At 58.9% G+C, this 14,307-nt stretch overlaps 1 protein-coding gene across 1 annotated transcript in view; it reads right to left on the reverse strand.

The window, feature by feature from the left end:
* Positions 1 to 14,307, reverse strand: part of NT5DC3 (5'-nucleotidase domain containing 3) — a 57,338-nt gene that overhangs the window by 13,695 nt on the left and 29,336 nt on the right. Inside the window, exons 2-9 of the mRNA XM_055118234.1 lie at positions 11,213 to 11,397; positions 7,492 to 7,566; positions 6,335 to 6,390; positions 4,988 to 5,078; positions 4,001 to 4,138; positions 3,409 to 3,469; positions 2,850 to 2,952; positions 2,607 to 2,708 (exon numbers count right to left, since the gene is read on the reverse strand). Of these exons, the coding sequence (XP_054974209.1) occupies positions 2,607 to 2,708; positions 2,850 to 2,952; positions 3,409 to 3,469; positions 4,001 to 4,138; positions 4,988 to 5,078; positions 6,335 to 6,390; positions 7,492 to 7,566; positions 11,213 to 11,397 (811 nt within the window). The remainder of the gene's footprint in view (positions 1 to 2,606; positions 2,709 to 2,849; positions 2,953 to 3,408; positions 3,470 to 4,000; positions 4,139 to 4,987; positions 5,079 to 6,334; positions 6,391 to 7,491; positions 7,567 to 11,212; positions 11,398 to 14,307) is intronic.

The raw sequence follows: 14,307 nt of genomic DNA on the forward strand, positions 1-14,307 counted from the left end.
ATAATGCTCTAATGTTGTTACTTAAAAAGTATTGTCACCTGGGGCTGGAGCGATAGCACGGTGGGCAGGGCGTTTGCCTTGCACGCGGCCGACCCCAGTTCGAATCCCAGCATCCCATATGGTCCCCTGAGCACCGCCATTAGTAATTCCTAAGTTCAGAGCCAGGAGTAACCCCTATGCATTGCCGGGTGTGACCCAAAAATTGTAAAAAAAAAAAAAAGTATCGTCATCTTTTGACCACAAAGCTATTCATGTTAGGTTCTCTATAATTTGTTGTGGAGGTGACCTACACACATACAGATGAAGAGAGCTAAACTCCTGAAGTTTCACAGAATTTTAAATCAGTAATTAAAAAATTTAATTTTTTTAACTGTTAATCTCTTTTTACCAGTATGTGGGTCTTAAAAAAATAGTATTGTAAATAATTCTGTGCTAATACTTTTTTTTCTTTTTTTGGCTTTTTGGGTCACACCTGATGATGCACAGGGGTTGCTCCTGGCTCTGCACTCAGGAATTACTCCTGGTGGTGCTCAGGGGACCATATGGGATGCTGGGAATCAAACCCAGGCTGGTTGCGTGCAAGGAAAATGCCCTCCCCGCTGTGCTATCGCTCCAGCCCCAGTGTGCTAGTACTTCTAAAAAAATTTTTATTTTAGGCACCAAGATTTATAATACTGTTAATGTTCTGGCACCACAGTCTCCTCCGGGTTCCCTTCCCTTAAAATTTATATGAAATAGATAAATCAGACAAATGTAAAATTTAGCAAGTGAGGACAATTAAGAAAAATGTAATATAAAAATATGAATCATCCTCTAAAGGTATAAAACTGCTTTATCCTAAGCAGGGGAATATGGTCTTCATGTCGCAGACTGCCAGGTCCCCCAGATGCTAAGAGTCTAGAGCACTTTGATGGCGCTTAGGGGCCTCTCCTCCTCTGCCTGGGAGTGAACAGAGGTGGGGGGGCGTCAGCCTGCTCTTATCCCAGGCACCCTGAAAATAAACATGCGTAGGGGGCTGGAGCGATAGCACAGCGGGTAGGGCGTTTGCCTTGCACGTGGCCGACCCGGGTTTGATCCCCGGCATCCCATATGGTCCCCCAAGCACTGTCAGGAGTAATTCCTGAGTGTAAAGCCAGGAGTAACCCCTGAGCATCGCTGGGTGTGACCCAAAAAGCAAAAAAAATAAAAAATTAAAAAAAAATAAACATGCGTCTTGAGCTGTGGTCTGCCTATGGCCTGCCACTCTCCTCGGACAGTGCTCTGCAAGGCGCGAGCAGGAAGCGGAGACCCCCTCTGTGGGCTGTCACCGGTGAAGTTCAGGGAAAGAACATGCTGGGTAGCGTTAGGGGGGTGGCAAGCAGCAAGCGGGGTCACGGCAGCGTCGGTCCCAGCTCCCGTCTCCCCGTCCTGCTCCTGAATTCTTCCTCTCCGCGTGTGGAGGCACACGGGTTCACAACCCCCCGCCTGGCGCCACCGAGACCCTTAAGAGAAGGACCTTGCTTCCCTAGGGGGAGGCAATCAGCGCGATTCTGGGACGCCCGTGAACGGTACTTGAAATCACCGCAGGGTGGGCGCTAGGCCGTCTGGCTGCCAGTCTCGAAAACTGGCAGATGTGGGACGGAGTCCAAAGCAGCTCATGATTTTGCTTGTTTCGGGCTGGGCCACGCCCAGTGTGTGCTCGGGGCTGTGTCCCGGCTCTGCACTCCTCACAGGCCTCGGGGGACCTGGGGATCGAACCCGGGTTGGCCACATGCAGGGCAAGCTCCTTACCCCCTGTACGAGCCCCCCTCCCCGAGCCCTGAGCCCCAAAGAAGGCCATTATTACATAAACGTCAATTATTCGGATAACTCTGGAGCATTAACTCTGACACTATGGACACTGGGGGTCATTTCTCAAGGTATAATCTGTTCCATGCATTAATATGCTTTCTTAGAACCCAGGCCCCCCTGCCCCCCACAATTTAGGACATGTGATCCCCCAATGCTGAGTACACCCCATTACTGGTGCAGGGATGCTCTGGAAACTTTTTCCAAAGGCCCCTGAGGCATTTCTATCACCCCTGGCTGTGACTCACTGCACTTGAGGCACTGCCGGCCAGTGCGACAGCCTCGGGGACATCATCAGAGCTGCCCTTCAGGGGCTGCTGCTTTGTCACGGGCCTCGAAGCGTGTGCCCGGAGAGAACTCAGTCACTGAACGGGATGAAGCTCAGATTTTTCACTGCTGTCAGTTGTTTCCTTAAGTTTGGCTCATTAGGGCCGAGGTGACAGCCGCTCCGAGATGCATAAACCATCTGCTCGGCACCGAGCTCACCCTCGCGGCAACTGCCTCCAGAAACACCCCAAGCTGGAGCTGCGGAGACGGTGGGGAGGGGGCTGCCGTGCGCGTGGCTGCTGCGGGGTCAACCCTCAGCATCCCCTGAACCTTCCAGGCGCGATCCCCGAGTGCAGAGCCAGGAGAAGGCCCCCCCAAACAACACAGCATCCCTGTAATCTCCGCTGCTTGGGACACCCCCACCGAGATTTACCCAAGATGCCCGCCGACACCCCCACCCTCCCCGGCGGCGGGCAAAGACCCTCTGGGCCCCGGGAGAGGCAGCCACGCACCTCCGCTTGTCGTTGAAGAAGTTGGGCTTCTCGGCCTGGACGATGACCACATCGAACAGGTCCCTCCAGTCCTTCCCGACGATGTACCTCATCCCTTTGTCCCTGGAAACGACAGACGGGCCCGGTGAGCGCGACACCATCGAGGCCACGGAGGGTCGCCCCTGCTTCCCTCCGAAGCTCCAACCGGCTGGTTAAAGGAGCCCAAGGGCCGGGGGCTGGCCGGGACCCTCGGGCCCGACTCACACGAAGCTGCTGGGGCTGTTGGTGATGAGGAACATCTTCTTGCCGTGCTCCGCCAGCTTGGCCAGCACGGCGCGGGTCTGCTCGGCGTAGCAGATGTACTTCTCTACAAGGAAAACGCACGGGGGGAGGCAGAGTGAGGCCACCTACGAACCGGAGTGGGTGGGTCGCACCCTGCCCGGGACACTTGGTTGGGGGCTGGGGGGTCAATGTGAAGGAAACTCCGTTCTGGGGCGATGCAGGGACCCAGGACAACTGGTTCAGGTGCCTTATGGGTGCCCAGGAAACGCCGGTGACAGGGGAAGGACACGGTGACCCAGGGAGTCTGGCTCGTTCCAGGGGCTGGGCCAGGGGCCGGGGTCAGTAACCGAGACCTTCTCAGTCCAACCACGGGGCCCGGGGGCTCAGAACTGTCAGGACCGAGACGAGGGGAGCAGGACCCCACTGTGGCCGGGATTCGGGACCCCGCACTGTGCCCACAGGAACTGTCGTCCCCCAGCCACTGGGGTGCAAGGGACAGAGGTCCCGGTGTGGGCCCCGGGGAGGCGAAGGCGGCCCCTACCAATGTCGGCTTCGATGGCTCGGTACATGATGCCCTTGATGTGCACGTCCCGAATGGCGTCCTGGAGAAGAGCGTCGCGGTCAGCGGCTCAGGCCAGCCCGCCGCCTCCCTGCAAACGCCCCTCCGCAGCCCCCACGCTCAGGGAGAGCTCACTCCTGCCCGCGTGTGCCCAGCCCCACCTGCAGTGAGGGGGACCCTGAGGCTTTAGGGTGATATGGGGGAGGGGGGGCAGCAGCTTCCTCTGCAGTGCTCCAAGGGGTCACCCGGAGGAGGCCGGGTGCCAGTGGGTCTAAGTCGAGCGAGCCTGGAGCAGAACCGGCGCTCTCCGCATGGGACCCCCAACCCCCTGGATGAGGGGCTCAGTGCTCCACTCTGCTCCGCACCCCAGCCCGGCCCCGGGTGCCCAGGGTCACGTCAAGGCAGAGAGGGCTGTGAGGCTGTGTCCGTGGGGTCAGAGCCCAGGTGGTGAATGCTCGGGAAAAAGGGCGGACGGACCCCTTAGGAGGCTGAGCCCAGCTGCGGGGTCCCCCCTCCCCCAGCCATCCCTTCCTTCACGGACACGAGGGCCCAGCAGAGCTAAGGGCGGCACGACCTTGACGTCCTTGTAGAGGTGCACGGGCTCGTAGTCGATGTTGTTCCTCAGGAAGTACTCGTTCACGCAGGACAGCAGCGTCATCTCCGGCAGCGAGAAGATGTCCATGAACTGCTTCATGGTGTTCCCGTGAGAGCTCTGCGGAGGGCGGGCGGGGACGGGCAGGAGGAGCGGAGCCGGTGAGTACGCGTGTACGTAGGCATGTCCATGTGCACGCACACATGTGTGCATACCCACAAGCACACGCACTCGCGTGCACTCCTGGTAGGACGATGACGGCTTCACCCGCTTCTCCCTCCCCGCAGGGCTAAAGCAGCCCCCAGGTGTCAGCGACAGAGTCCAGGGAAGACCCCGCCACCCTCTCCCTGTCCCCCCTTCACATCCCACCCCCACTTCGTGCTCTGGTGGAAGAGGAGGCAGCATGGACCCCTGCCCCGGGCACGGCACACAAAGCCCCATTAGGGCCAGAGCAATCGCACACCGGCGAGGGTGTCTGCCTATGCTCGCTGACGGGGCGAGATCCCCGGCACCCCATATGGCCCCCCAAGCACGCCAGAAGCCACCCTGAGTGCAGAGAGTAAGGAGCCCCTGGGCGGCACTGGGTGCGGCCCTGAAACAGACAAAAGCCACTCGGGGCTGGGTGCGGGGGGACCTTTCCCCGGAAGGGGGTTCAGGACACTCCTCCCTCCCGGGCTGCCAGACGCAGAGCCTCCCACTCTCACCGTCCAGGCCCTCCAGGGAGGACCCACAGGATGGGGCCGGGTCCCCGGGGACCACACTTCCCCCCCCCCCCACCAAGTTGGGCCCCCAGGAGGGGCCGGGGCAGCAGCTTTGCGAGGTCCTAGGCACGCTCGGGGACGAGCAGTGTCGCCCAGGACCGCCCCCCACCACCCCCTGGCGGGGCCCACGTGCACAGGGAGGCCCCGAGTCCCGGCCCCGGGGCCCCTGACGGACGGGCCTGGGGCAGCAGAGACGCGCGCGCCTCACCTTCCCGTAGAAGTCGCTCATCTGCTCCAGCGGCACGTGGGAGCCCTCGTACATCTCGATGACCTCTTCGTCGGGGACCACGCTGAGGCCCCTGCCGCGCCCCGGCAGCAGAGAAGCTCCGTTACACACGCCCAGCCCGTCCCTCGGCCCCCCTCGGCCCCCCTCGGTCCCCCTCGGTCCCCCTCGGCCACACGGGCGGCGCGGTCACTCTCCCATCTTCTCCGCAGACCACAGAGGGGGGCAGGGGCAGGCGCCTCGCCCGAGGTCACCCGGCAGAGGGGGTGGGTGGGCCTGGGGCAGAGCCCGGGACCCCACACGTGTGCTCTCCGCCCAGGCCTTCTGGGACTCTGGCGAGGACCCTCGGCCCGCGCTGTCGCAGGGCGCACGGCTGCCCCGCGGCTTCTTCTCAGGTGGGTCTGGGGTTTATTTGATTCACTACACCACGAGCCCCTCCCTTCCAGAGCCGGCTCCAGCCTTCCTCCCCTCCCCCTCTCCCTCCTCTCCTTCTTTCCCACCCTCCTCTTCCTGCCCTCCCCAACCCCCTCCTCCTCCTCCCCTGCCTCTCCCCCTTCTCCGTCCCCCTCCTCCTCCTCCTCCTGGCTGTCCTCCTGCCCTTGACATTCCCCCCCCCCAGAGGGGAGCACTGGCTCCTTATGAGGTAGGTGGGGGATGGCGACCCTGGTACCCAGGACACCCCCCCACCCCCCGCAGGGCTGGCCCCCGTGACAATGAAGGGCAGTTTCCACCCTGCCTGTGCCCCTGCCTGCCCCCAGGAGCTGTGAGGGAGGGCGCAGGGTCCCCAGCTCAGGCAGCAGACCCTGAGTCCGGAGTGCTCCTCTCCCCCCTTCCCTGCAGGACAGAGTTGGGGGCACGGGCGGGGACGGACAATAAGGAAGCGGGAAGAACAGGGACCTGCCCACAGAGGCCTTGCCTGCAGCCCCGCGGGGCCTTTGCCGCTCCCACCGACTCTCTGAGCTCCTCAAGGGCTCCCTTCCCGTCAACTAGCACTTGGCGCTGACGGAGGCCAAGGCCTGGGTAAATGTCTCACGCACACACGCAATGTCACACACACACTCACACACACTCAAATATACACACTCATACACACTCATACTCACACACTTACACCCACACATTCACACAACCACACACACTCACCACATACACACAGGTATGCACGCACACAGTCACATGCACACATACTCACACACACATTCATTCACACACACACTCACACATACACTCACACACACACACACACAGCCTTCCTCGTCACAAACCAGCCTCAGTCTGTACCCCAGCCCCGAGGCGCCCTGGGGTGGCTGATCTCCCACTACCCACTCTCACCTGTAGACGGTGCCCAGCTGGATGTAGTGGAAGGCGTCGATCTTCATCAGCACGGCCTGGGAAAGCACAGACGGGAACCCGCTCACTGGGGCCCACACGCGGGTTTAGCGAGCTCTGGGCACCTGGGGCGCCTCGAGGGGCGGGAGACGAGGCTGGGGAGGCCTGCAGGGCCGCCGAGGGACTGCGGGCTCTGGAGGGAAAGGCTGGCAGCCCAGGAGGGAGAAACCAAAAGCCAGGACCCCGAGTCCTCCTCCCAGCACCAGAACCCGCGGCTGGGGCGGCAGCAGGCCCAGGGGAGACGGCCACACTCTTCTGTCACCACATCCGTCCAGAAAGACTCCCGGGCGTGTTCCTCAAGCCCGGCCGGGCTGCCCCTCGAACCCACACCTCCCTTGCTTGTGCTTAAGCTTCTTTGCCGTCCGTGTCCATTGTCGAACACATTTCCCCCTTCTCTCACATCTAAGGAAGTTTCAATTAAAAAAAAAGACTTGAGGGGCCAGAGTGCTCGTACAGAGGGGAGGGCACTTGCCCTGCATGCAGCCAACCCGGGTTTGATCCCCGGCATCCCATATGGTCCCCTGAGCACTGTCAGGAGTGATTCCTGAGTGCAGAGCCTGGATGTGGCCCCCAAACAAAAACCAAAACCATAACACTTCACAGGGACGGGAGAGGCAGTGCTGAGGTTTAAGGTGCGCACCTTGATCCCGGTTCCATCCTTGGCACCGTGTCCCCCCCCCCCAAGGGTCCCCAGGTCCAGCCGAGCCTCACTGCATCCTCTGACACTTGCACTGAACCCCGGGGGGCCCAGCTGTCCAAGAATCTCTACAGGGGGCCCAGGTGTTGCGGTTCCATCCCCTCCCAGTCTCCTGAGCATCGCCTAGAAGCCCCTCCCCCAACACGCACAGAGATGTTATGTAAAGATGGTTCCCACTGCAGATGGCCCCTGGACACCCGCAGGGATAACCCCCAAGCATGAACTCCGAGGAGCCCCCAAACCAAACCAGGGGGGAGAAGATCATCTGAATAACTCGGCTCAGCAGCCCATAAAGAATGTACAGTCAGTTTGCATGTTCACAGAGAAAAGCACCAGGAATGCATTTAATCCTCCAATTCCATCCTTCCATCCAAGGGGAGGGGGTGCCCAGAACCACACTTACCCGCTGCACGTCATAATGAAGCCCTCGGATCGCAAAATTGGGGTCGTACTCGTACTTCCTGATTTCTGCAGGGTACTAGAAAGGGAGGGAGGAAGGAAGCAGGTTAGCGAACAGGCATGAAGGTCAAGATGGTCATGTCCAGCCCAAAACCAGAAGGGAGAAGGGAGAGGGAAGGGGGAGGGAGAGGAGAAGGGAGCGGGAGAAAGGCCACAGCACAGTGGGAGGGACGAATTTACCCACGTGTGCAATACAGAGATGTAAAACTGATAAACCAATAAAAAGTAAACCAGTGCACAAGATAACAGAACCAAGGTTACGCAAAGGGCAAGGAACGGTGCAGGAGATGGGCTCTGATTTCTGAAAAGGAAAGGAAAGGGCTGGGAGAGCTCAATGATGGGAGCACAGAGAGTGCAGGCAGCTCCCCAGACCACAGCTGGGAGGAGCCTCTGTGCCCCCAAACTGGAAAGAAGGAAGGGAGAGAGGGAGGGAGGAAAAAAGGGAAGGAGAGAGAGAGGGAGGAGGCTCGGAGAAGGAGGGAGGGAGAGGAGGAAAGACAGAAAAAGTGGGGAAGGAAGGAAGGAAGGAAGGAAGGAAGGAAGGAAGGAAGGAAGGAAGGAAGGAAGGAAGGAAGGAAGGAAGGAAGGAAGGAAGGGGAAGGGAAGGGAAGGGAGGGAAGGGAGGGGAGGGGAGGGGAGGGAGGGAGGGAGGGAGGGAGGGAGGGAGGGAGGGGCCTGAGTGATAGCACAGCGGGTAGGGTGTTTGCCTTGCACTCGGCCAACCGGGTTCAACCCCCAGCATCCCATATGGTTCCCCAATTACCAGGTGTAATTCCTGAGCTCAGAGCCAGGAGTAACCCCTGAGCATCGTTGGGTGTCACCCAAAAAGGGGAAAAAAAAAGAAAGAAAGAATGCCGTTAAGAAGGAGTGGGAGCCTTCCAGCTGCTCCTTGGGAAGATGCTGAACTGCATGTTTCCGGCCCCGCCCCGCACAGCCCAGAGCAGATGACGCGCCACTCCGAGAGTACATTCAGTCTCGTACTCGGCAGGAGAGGCAGAACCAGCCCCCGTGCATCTTGGAATAATCATTTGCTTCATCAGAGCAAGGGAGAAATCAGTAATGGGCACAACTGCCTCTATTAATATGCCTGATACAATTAGTGTTATGACTTATTTCTTGTACCAAAGCAACAAGCAGACAGGAGAATGGATTTCGGTGACCTTAACTGGAGCCACTGCTCTAAGCTAAGGATGTGATTCCCCCACCCTATCTCGTCTCCTTCTTTCCCACCTTCCGTGCACTTCTTATCTCCAGGAGGTTTTCCTTTTCCTAAATGTTTTATCTTCCCCTGAACAAGAAGCAAAGGACAGGAGGTTTGGAACGTGCTGCTCACCCGCCTGCCCGCCGGGTTCAAGGAGCCACAGCACTTGCAGGCGCCTTGGAAACAGACCCGGGTTCAAACTGTGGTTCTGCCCCTGACTGGCTGTCGGTCAGTTTAACTCTGTCAACCTGTTCCTTGGGGCTGGAGAAACAGTACAAGGGCTACGGCATTTGCCTTGCACGTGGCTGATGCTGGTCCAATCCCGGGCACCACATATGGTCCCCTGAGCCCACCAGGAGTGCTCCCTGAGCACAGAGCCAGGAGTCAGCCTTGAGGAGGCCAGAGTGATGAAACAGCAGGTAGGATGCTTGCCTTGCATGTGGCTGACCCAGGTCTAATCCCTGGGATCCCATACGGTCCCCTGAGCCCACCAGGAGTGCTCCCTGAGCACAGAGCAGGAGTACATAACCCCTGAGCACTGCTGGGTGTGGCCCAAAAATCTAACCCAATTGCACCTCCCCACCCCAAATCCTTCCGCCCTCTCAACCGCAAAGCAAAACGTCCACTTGCAGCGCTGCCACGAGCTGAGAAACCACCGTGGGCGCAGTCGGCATGGAGTTTTCCCCACGCCAGGCACCTCGTGCTCATTCCACCATCACATCGTCACGAAAGGCAGGAAGTGCCTGCGGGGGGCCTGGGGGAGGGGGAGACCAGAACAGGCTCAAAGGAGGGGGCCAAGAAGCAGAGAAAGACAGGAAGGAAGGAAAGGTACTGACCGGGCAAAGAGCAGGCCTGGGGGGCAGAGCACAGGTCAGACACGGCCGGGACACACGCCCATACCAGAGGGTGGTTCCAGGTGGCCACAAGGCCCTGGCTGCCGCTCTCTCCGCATCCTCCCTCCCCTGCTCTGGGCTCTGCGCGCGCGCACACACACACACACACACACACACACACACACACACACACACACACACACACACACACACACACACACACACACACACACACACACACACACACACAGTGGCAACACCAGTGAAGGAATGAAGACGGGCAGCTGGAGCCAGCACAAGGCAGACTCGTCCCACTTCTGGAAGCATCGCCCAGGGGCCAGGCTGTGCCCCTGGTCCGTGCAACCAGGCTCAGAGAGGGAGTCGTGTGCTGCCCTTTGCGGGCTGCCCCAGGGGCGGTGGCCGAGATCCCCCTCCCAACCTCTCCCCCCCAAATCTACCCCCCTGCCCCGCCCCATGCAAACTCCCAATCTGTTAGACTGGGGAAGGGGGGGCGTGTTTCAAGGAAAAGCCTGAATGTTCCCTCCCACCGAGAAGTTCTCACTGGGAGACACTCAGACACTCTCCCCCCATTATTGCTGCGGGGGGGGGGGTGGGGGGGGACACATGAGGCAGGAAAGGGGTGCAGTGCTCAGGAGCCGCAGGGCCCAAGGTCTCTCACACCCACACCCACGTATGTGCTTGGTCACAGGAGCCACGCCTCCAGGCCTCCAAGAGCCTAATCTAGGAGCAATGCCCCTTGGGATATCAGAAACCCCCTTGGGATGCCAGAAACCCCCTTGGGACATCAGAAACCCCCTTAGGACACCAGAAACCCCACCGAGTGCTTGCAGGGTTCCCCCTCCCAATGACTCAGCAGGCTGCCCGGCCCCCGGGCTTTTCGGGGGAGAAAGGAGAGGCGCAACATCTCCAGGCTGAGCCACCACCAACTCCATCCCTCGGGGCAGCCAGAGGGTGCTCTGAGAACAGCCACCGTCCCCGGCGGGCACGGGGCCTGCAGCTAACGACGCTGCTACAGCGTCATCAGAACCAGCTATCAGGGAGCCGGAGAAATCGTCCCGCAGGCAGGACGTGTGCCTTGCATGCAGCTGACCCAGGTTCTATCCCCAGCACCCCACAGGCTCCCCCCCGCCACCCCCGAGCACCAGCAGGAGTGATTCTCGAGTGCAGAGCCAACAGTTCACTCTGGGCACTGCTGGGCTTGGCCTGAAAACAAACCAAGAGAGAGATCAATCAGCTCTGCGCACGGATGCCACACGCAGGCCCGGGGGCACACGTGGAAACTCTGAGAGGCGAGGGACTCCGCCCTGCTGTCAAACGGCACGAGAGGCATCACATCAAGCAAGTGGCACCTCCCGCCTGCTGGTGAGACCTCAAAAAAGCAACTGCGAAAAGCAAAGGAAAAAAAAATCCTTCAGAAAGACAAGCCAGAGAGACAGTACAGGGGTGAAGGTACTTGCCCCTGGCACAGAGTCCCCAAACCGGCCGTGGGCACTCTCCCGCGACGAGAACCAAGCCAAACAACACCCATCATCTGGGACGGAACAAACCCTCCTAGCGCATCCTGCAGCCCTACAGGAGCAGGCGGGCGGGGCTGGGGGCTGAGCTCTCACCCGGTGCTCGTTGATGAGCAGGTCCCGAGCCGCATTGAAGATCAGCGTGTGCAGGTGCTTGGAGTAGAACACCAGCGTGTAATCGTAGTCGAAGCCATAGATCTCGATGTCCGACAGGCTGACTTCGTTGTTGGAGAAAATGGCGTCTGGGTTCAGTGAGTTGCTCATGATCGAGGGGACCAATTCTAGGAGCAGAAGGGGAGGAAAGGAGACGTCAGACCAAGTGATCAATCCCGTCTCCGGGGCAGAGGAGGGAGGGGAACGGCCCAGGAGAGGCACTGAGACCCCGAGGTCCTGCAGTGCAAAGCAGATGGTCACCGACGGGGCCGTGGACGGGGCCGTGGTCGAGAAAGACACGAAGGAAGGGGTGCCGGCACCACCGAGGATGGGGTGCGAGTGAGGGAATGGCTGCAGACAGACACCCAGGATTCTCCTCAGGACATAAAAAGAGTCTCATCTTTTGCGGGTTTGGGCAGGGGGAGGAAGGGCAGCTGTGCGGTGCTGGGGATCCAGCCGGGGGGTCCCACATGCACACACTCCAGCCCTCTGGGCCAGCTCCCAGAGCGGCTCCCAGATCACAGTTCCCAGGGCAGGGAAAACGCTGTCAGAGGCCGGAGGAAGGCCACGGCTGAGCAGCAGCTGGGAAGTGTGGCAAGCAAAAACCAACTGCATGGCGTGTAAAGGATCTTAATAAAGCAGACACTGATAGGGTATTTGCTTCGACATCACAGGAAGATCTGCTTCCCTTAGAAACAGAATTCAGGGCTGGAGCGATAATATAGTCCAGCGGGTAGGGCATTTGCCTTGCATGCGGCCGACCCGGGTTCGATTCCCAGCATCCCATATGGTCCCCTGAGCACTGCCAGGAGTGATTCCTGAGTGCAGAGCCAGGAGTAACCCCTGTGCATCGCTGGGTGTGACCAAAAGAAGAAACAGAATACATTGCCTCATGGTCCCCCTCAATCTCCTTCCTGTGCGCCTTCTCCTCCTGTACTGGGGTCAAGGGTGGCCCAATGACCATGCGGAGGATCAAAGGTGGGAACGGGGGCTTTCAGAAGGCTCGTCTCACCCCCCAGCCACTGCCCAGGCCCTGTCACTGAGTTGTAAGAAGGGGTCTCGGCCAGCGCCTTCAGTGACAAGCGCATAGACCACCCAGTTTGTCACAAGGACGTTCCGTGACAGCAATCTCCCGCCCTGCATGACGCTAGTGCACCCACGTGTGATCGGAGCAGCCCGGAAAGTGGACAAACAGCTCTAGACGGGTGACTTTCAGGCCGAGAGACAAATAGCTCCCACACGCACACACAAACCAGTCTGTCCGCCTCTCACTGCTAAGATCGCACTGTCCACGTTCTAGAACTTTGAACATGACTAAGGACAAACCCCCAACCCCGTTCCATTAGAGCTGACTGAGCAAGCACCTACCCTGTAGTCACGCAGTCACAAACACTCTGAATTATCATCTTGTCCTGACAACAGACTTAAGACAGAGATAGCCTATTACCCTCGTTTTACTTTCTCTCTCTTTTTTTTTTGAATTATTTTTTTTTTCTGGCAGCGACCAGGGCCATACCCAGCAAGGCTGGGGGCAGGGCAGGCGGTGCCAGAGATCAAGCCCAGGGCTCTGCCACCTGAACTGCACCCCTGCCATGCCCCCGGTTCAGTGAGGGCACTGAAGGCACACACAAAGGGACGTGATTTGCTGAAGGACTCCACACAGCCTATGGCAGAGCCGGGATCAGGAGACTGGTTCCCAAACGGATTCACTGAACGCCACACAACCCCCCGCCCGCCAGCAACAGGGAAATCAACAAACCACTAGAAAATTCCATCATCATGGAGCTGACTGACTGTCCCATTCTAGGGCGTCTCCCGTCCCCTCCCCTGCTCGCTGCATCCTTTGCAGGACAGTGGCCCAGAGCACGCGCCTCTGTGCTAAGGGCCCACCTGAACTCTCCCAGAGGGGTTTCCTTCCGCAGGAGCCTGGTTCCAGTCTAGAGACCGGGCCAGCCCCAAGGGCTCATGAGCACTGCAGAAGGACCTTTGCAGCTTGGGGGCTTGGAATTTTTATTAAGAACCTAAAAGAAGCCACAAACTCCTTCTCCCCAGAAAATGCAGGTTCTAGCTCTCTGGGCGCTCAGGTGCCAGAGCAGCTGATGATCCAAGGCAGGGCAGTCAGAGAGTGTGGCTGGCAGGAAACGGTCATTGGCACAAGGGGTCATTGGCACAAGGGGAAAGAACAGCCTTTCCCAGGTGACAGCGAAGAGCAAGGGTGGGGGATGGGGTGGGGTGGTGGGAGGGATACTGGGAACATTGGTGGAGGAGAATGGGCACTGGTGGAGGGATGGGTGAACGATCACTGTATGACTGAAATGCAAACATGAAAGTTCATAAGCTTGTAACTGTACCTCATGGTGATTCACTAATAAAAAATTTTTTTAAAAAATGAATAAAGAAGCACGGATGAGAGCAGCAGTGAACCAAAACCTTCTAGGAACTGGAAAAAGAGTCGGTCTCAGAGCACCCGGAGACTGGATGGAGTGAATGCCTCTGGAAGTCACTGAGGAAGACGACGGGATCAGCGGCCCTGGCCCAGAGACACAGCAGTGAACCCCGGGAGACGGCAGCTCGCCGGGGATCTCTCCGGACCCCGGGCCCAGTCAGATCCACTCCGCCCGCTCCAGATGGAACCCCAATGGCCACGGGCTTCCAGAAGCAAAGCCCGGGTACGAGGGTTCAAAGACTCAGATTCCAGACCGCATGGAGGTGGCGGAGATGGGCTGTCACTTCCCGTCTCCTAGTCCACTTGGGGTCCTGGCTGTCATGCCCACGATCTGCCTCTGGGCGCCACCTCAGTGAACCAAAGGCCTCGATCCAGAGACTCCCACATGAATCTCAAAATGGATTAGCTCCCTACAGGAATGTCTCTGGGCCCCAACCATTCACAAGTTTAGAATCCAGAAGCCTGTGGCCACTTCTGCAGCCACGCCACCTCTCATGGTGTTCATGATAAGCAAGAGTAAATAAACTATCCAGCATCTGCCCCTGGCAGGCAGGCTTGAACAGGGGAGGGAAGATTCGAAACAATGCTGGTG

This window comes from Sorex araneus, chromosome 10, assembly GCF_027595985.1.
Source record: "Sorex araneus isolate mSorAra2 chromosome 10, mSorAra2.pri, whole genome shotgun sequence".
Taxonomy (NCBI): domain Eukaryota; kingdom Metazoa; phylum Chordata; class Mammalia; order Eulipotyphla; family Soricidae; genus Sorex; species Sorex araneus.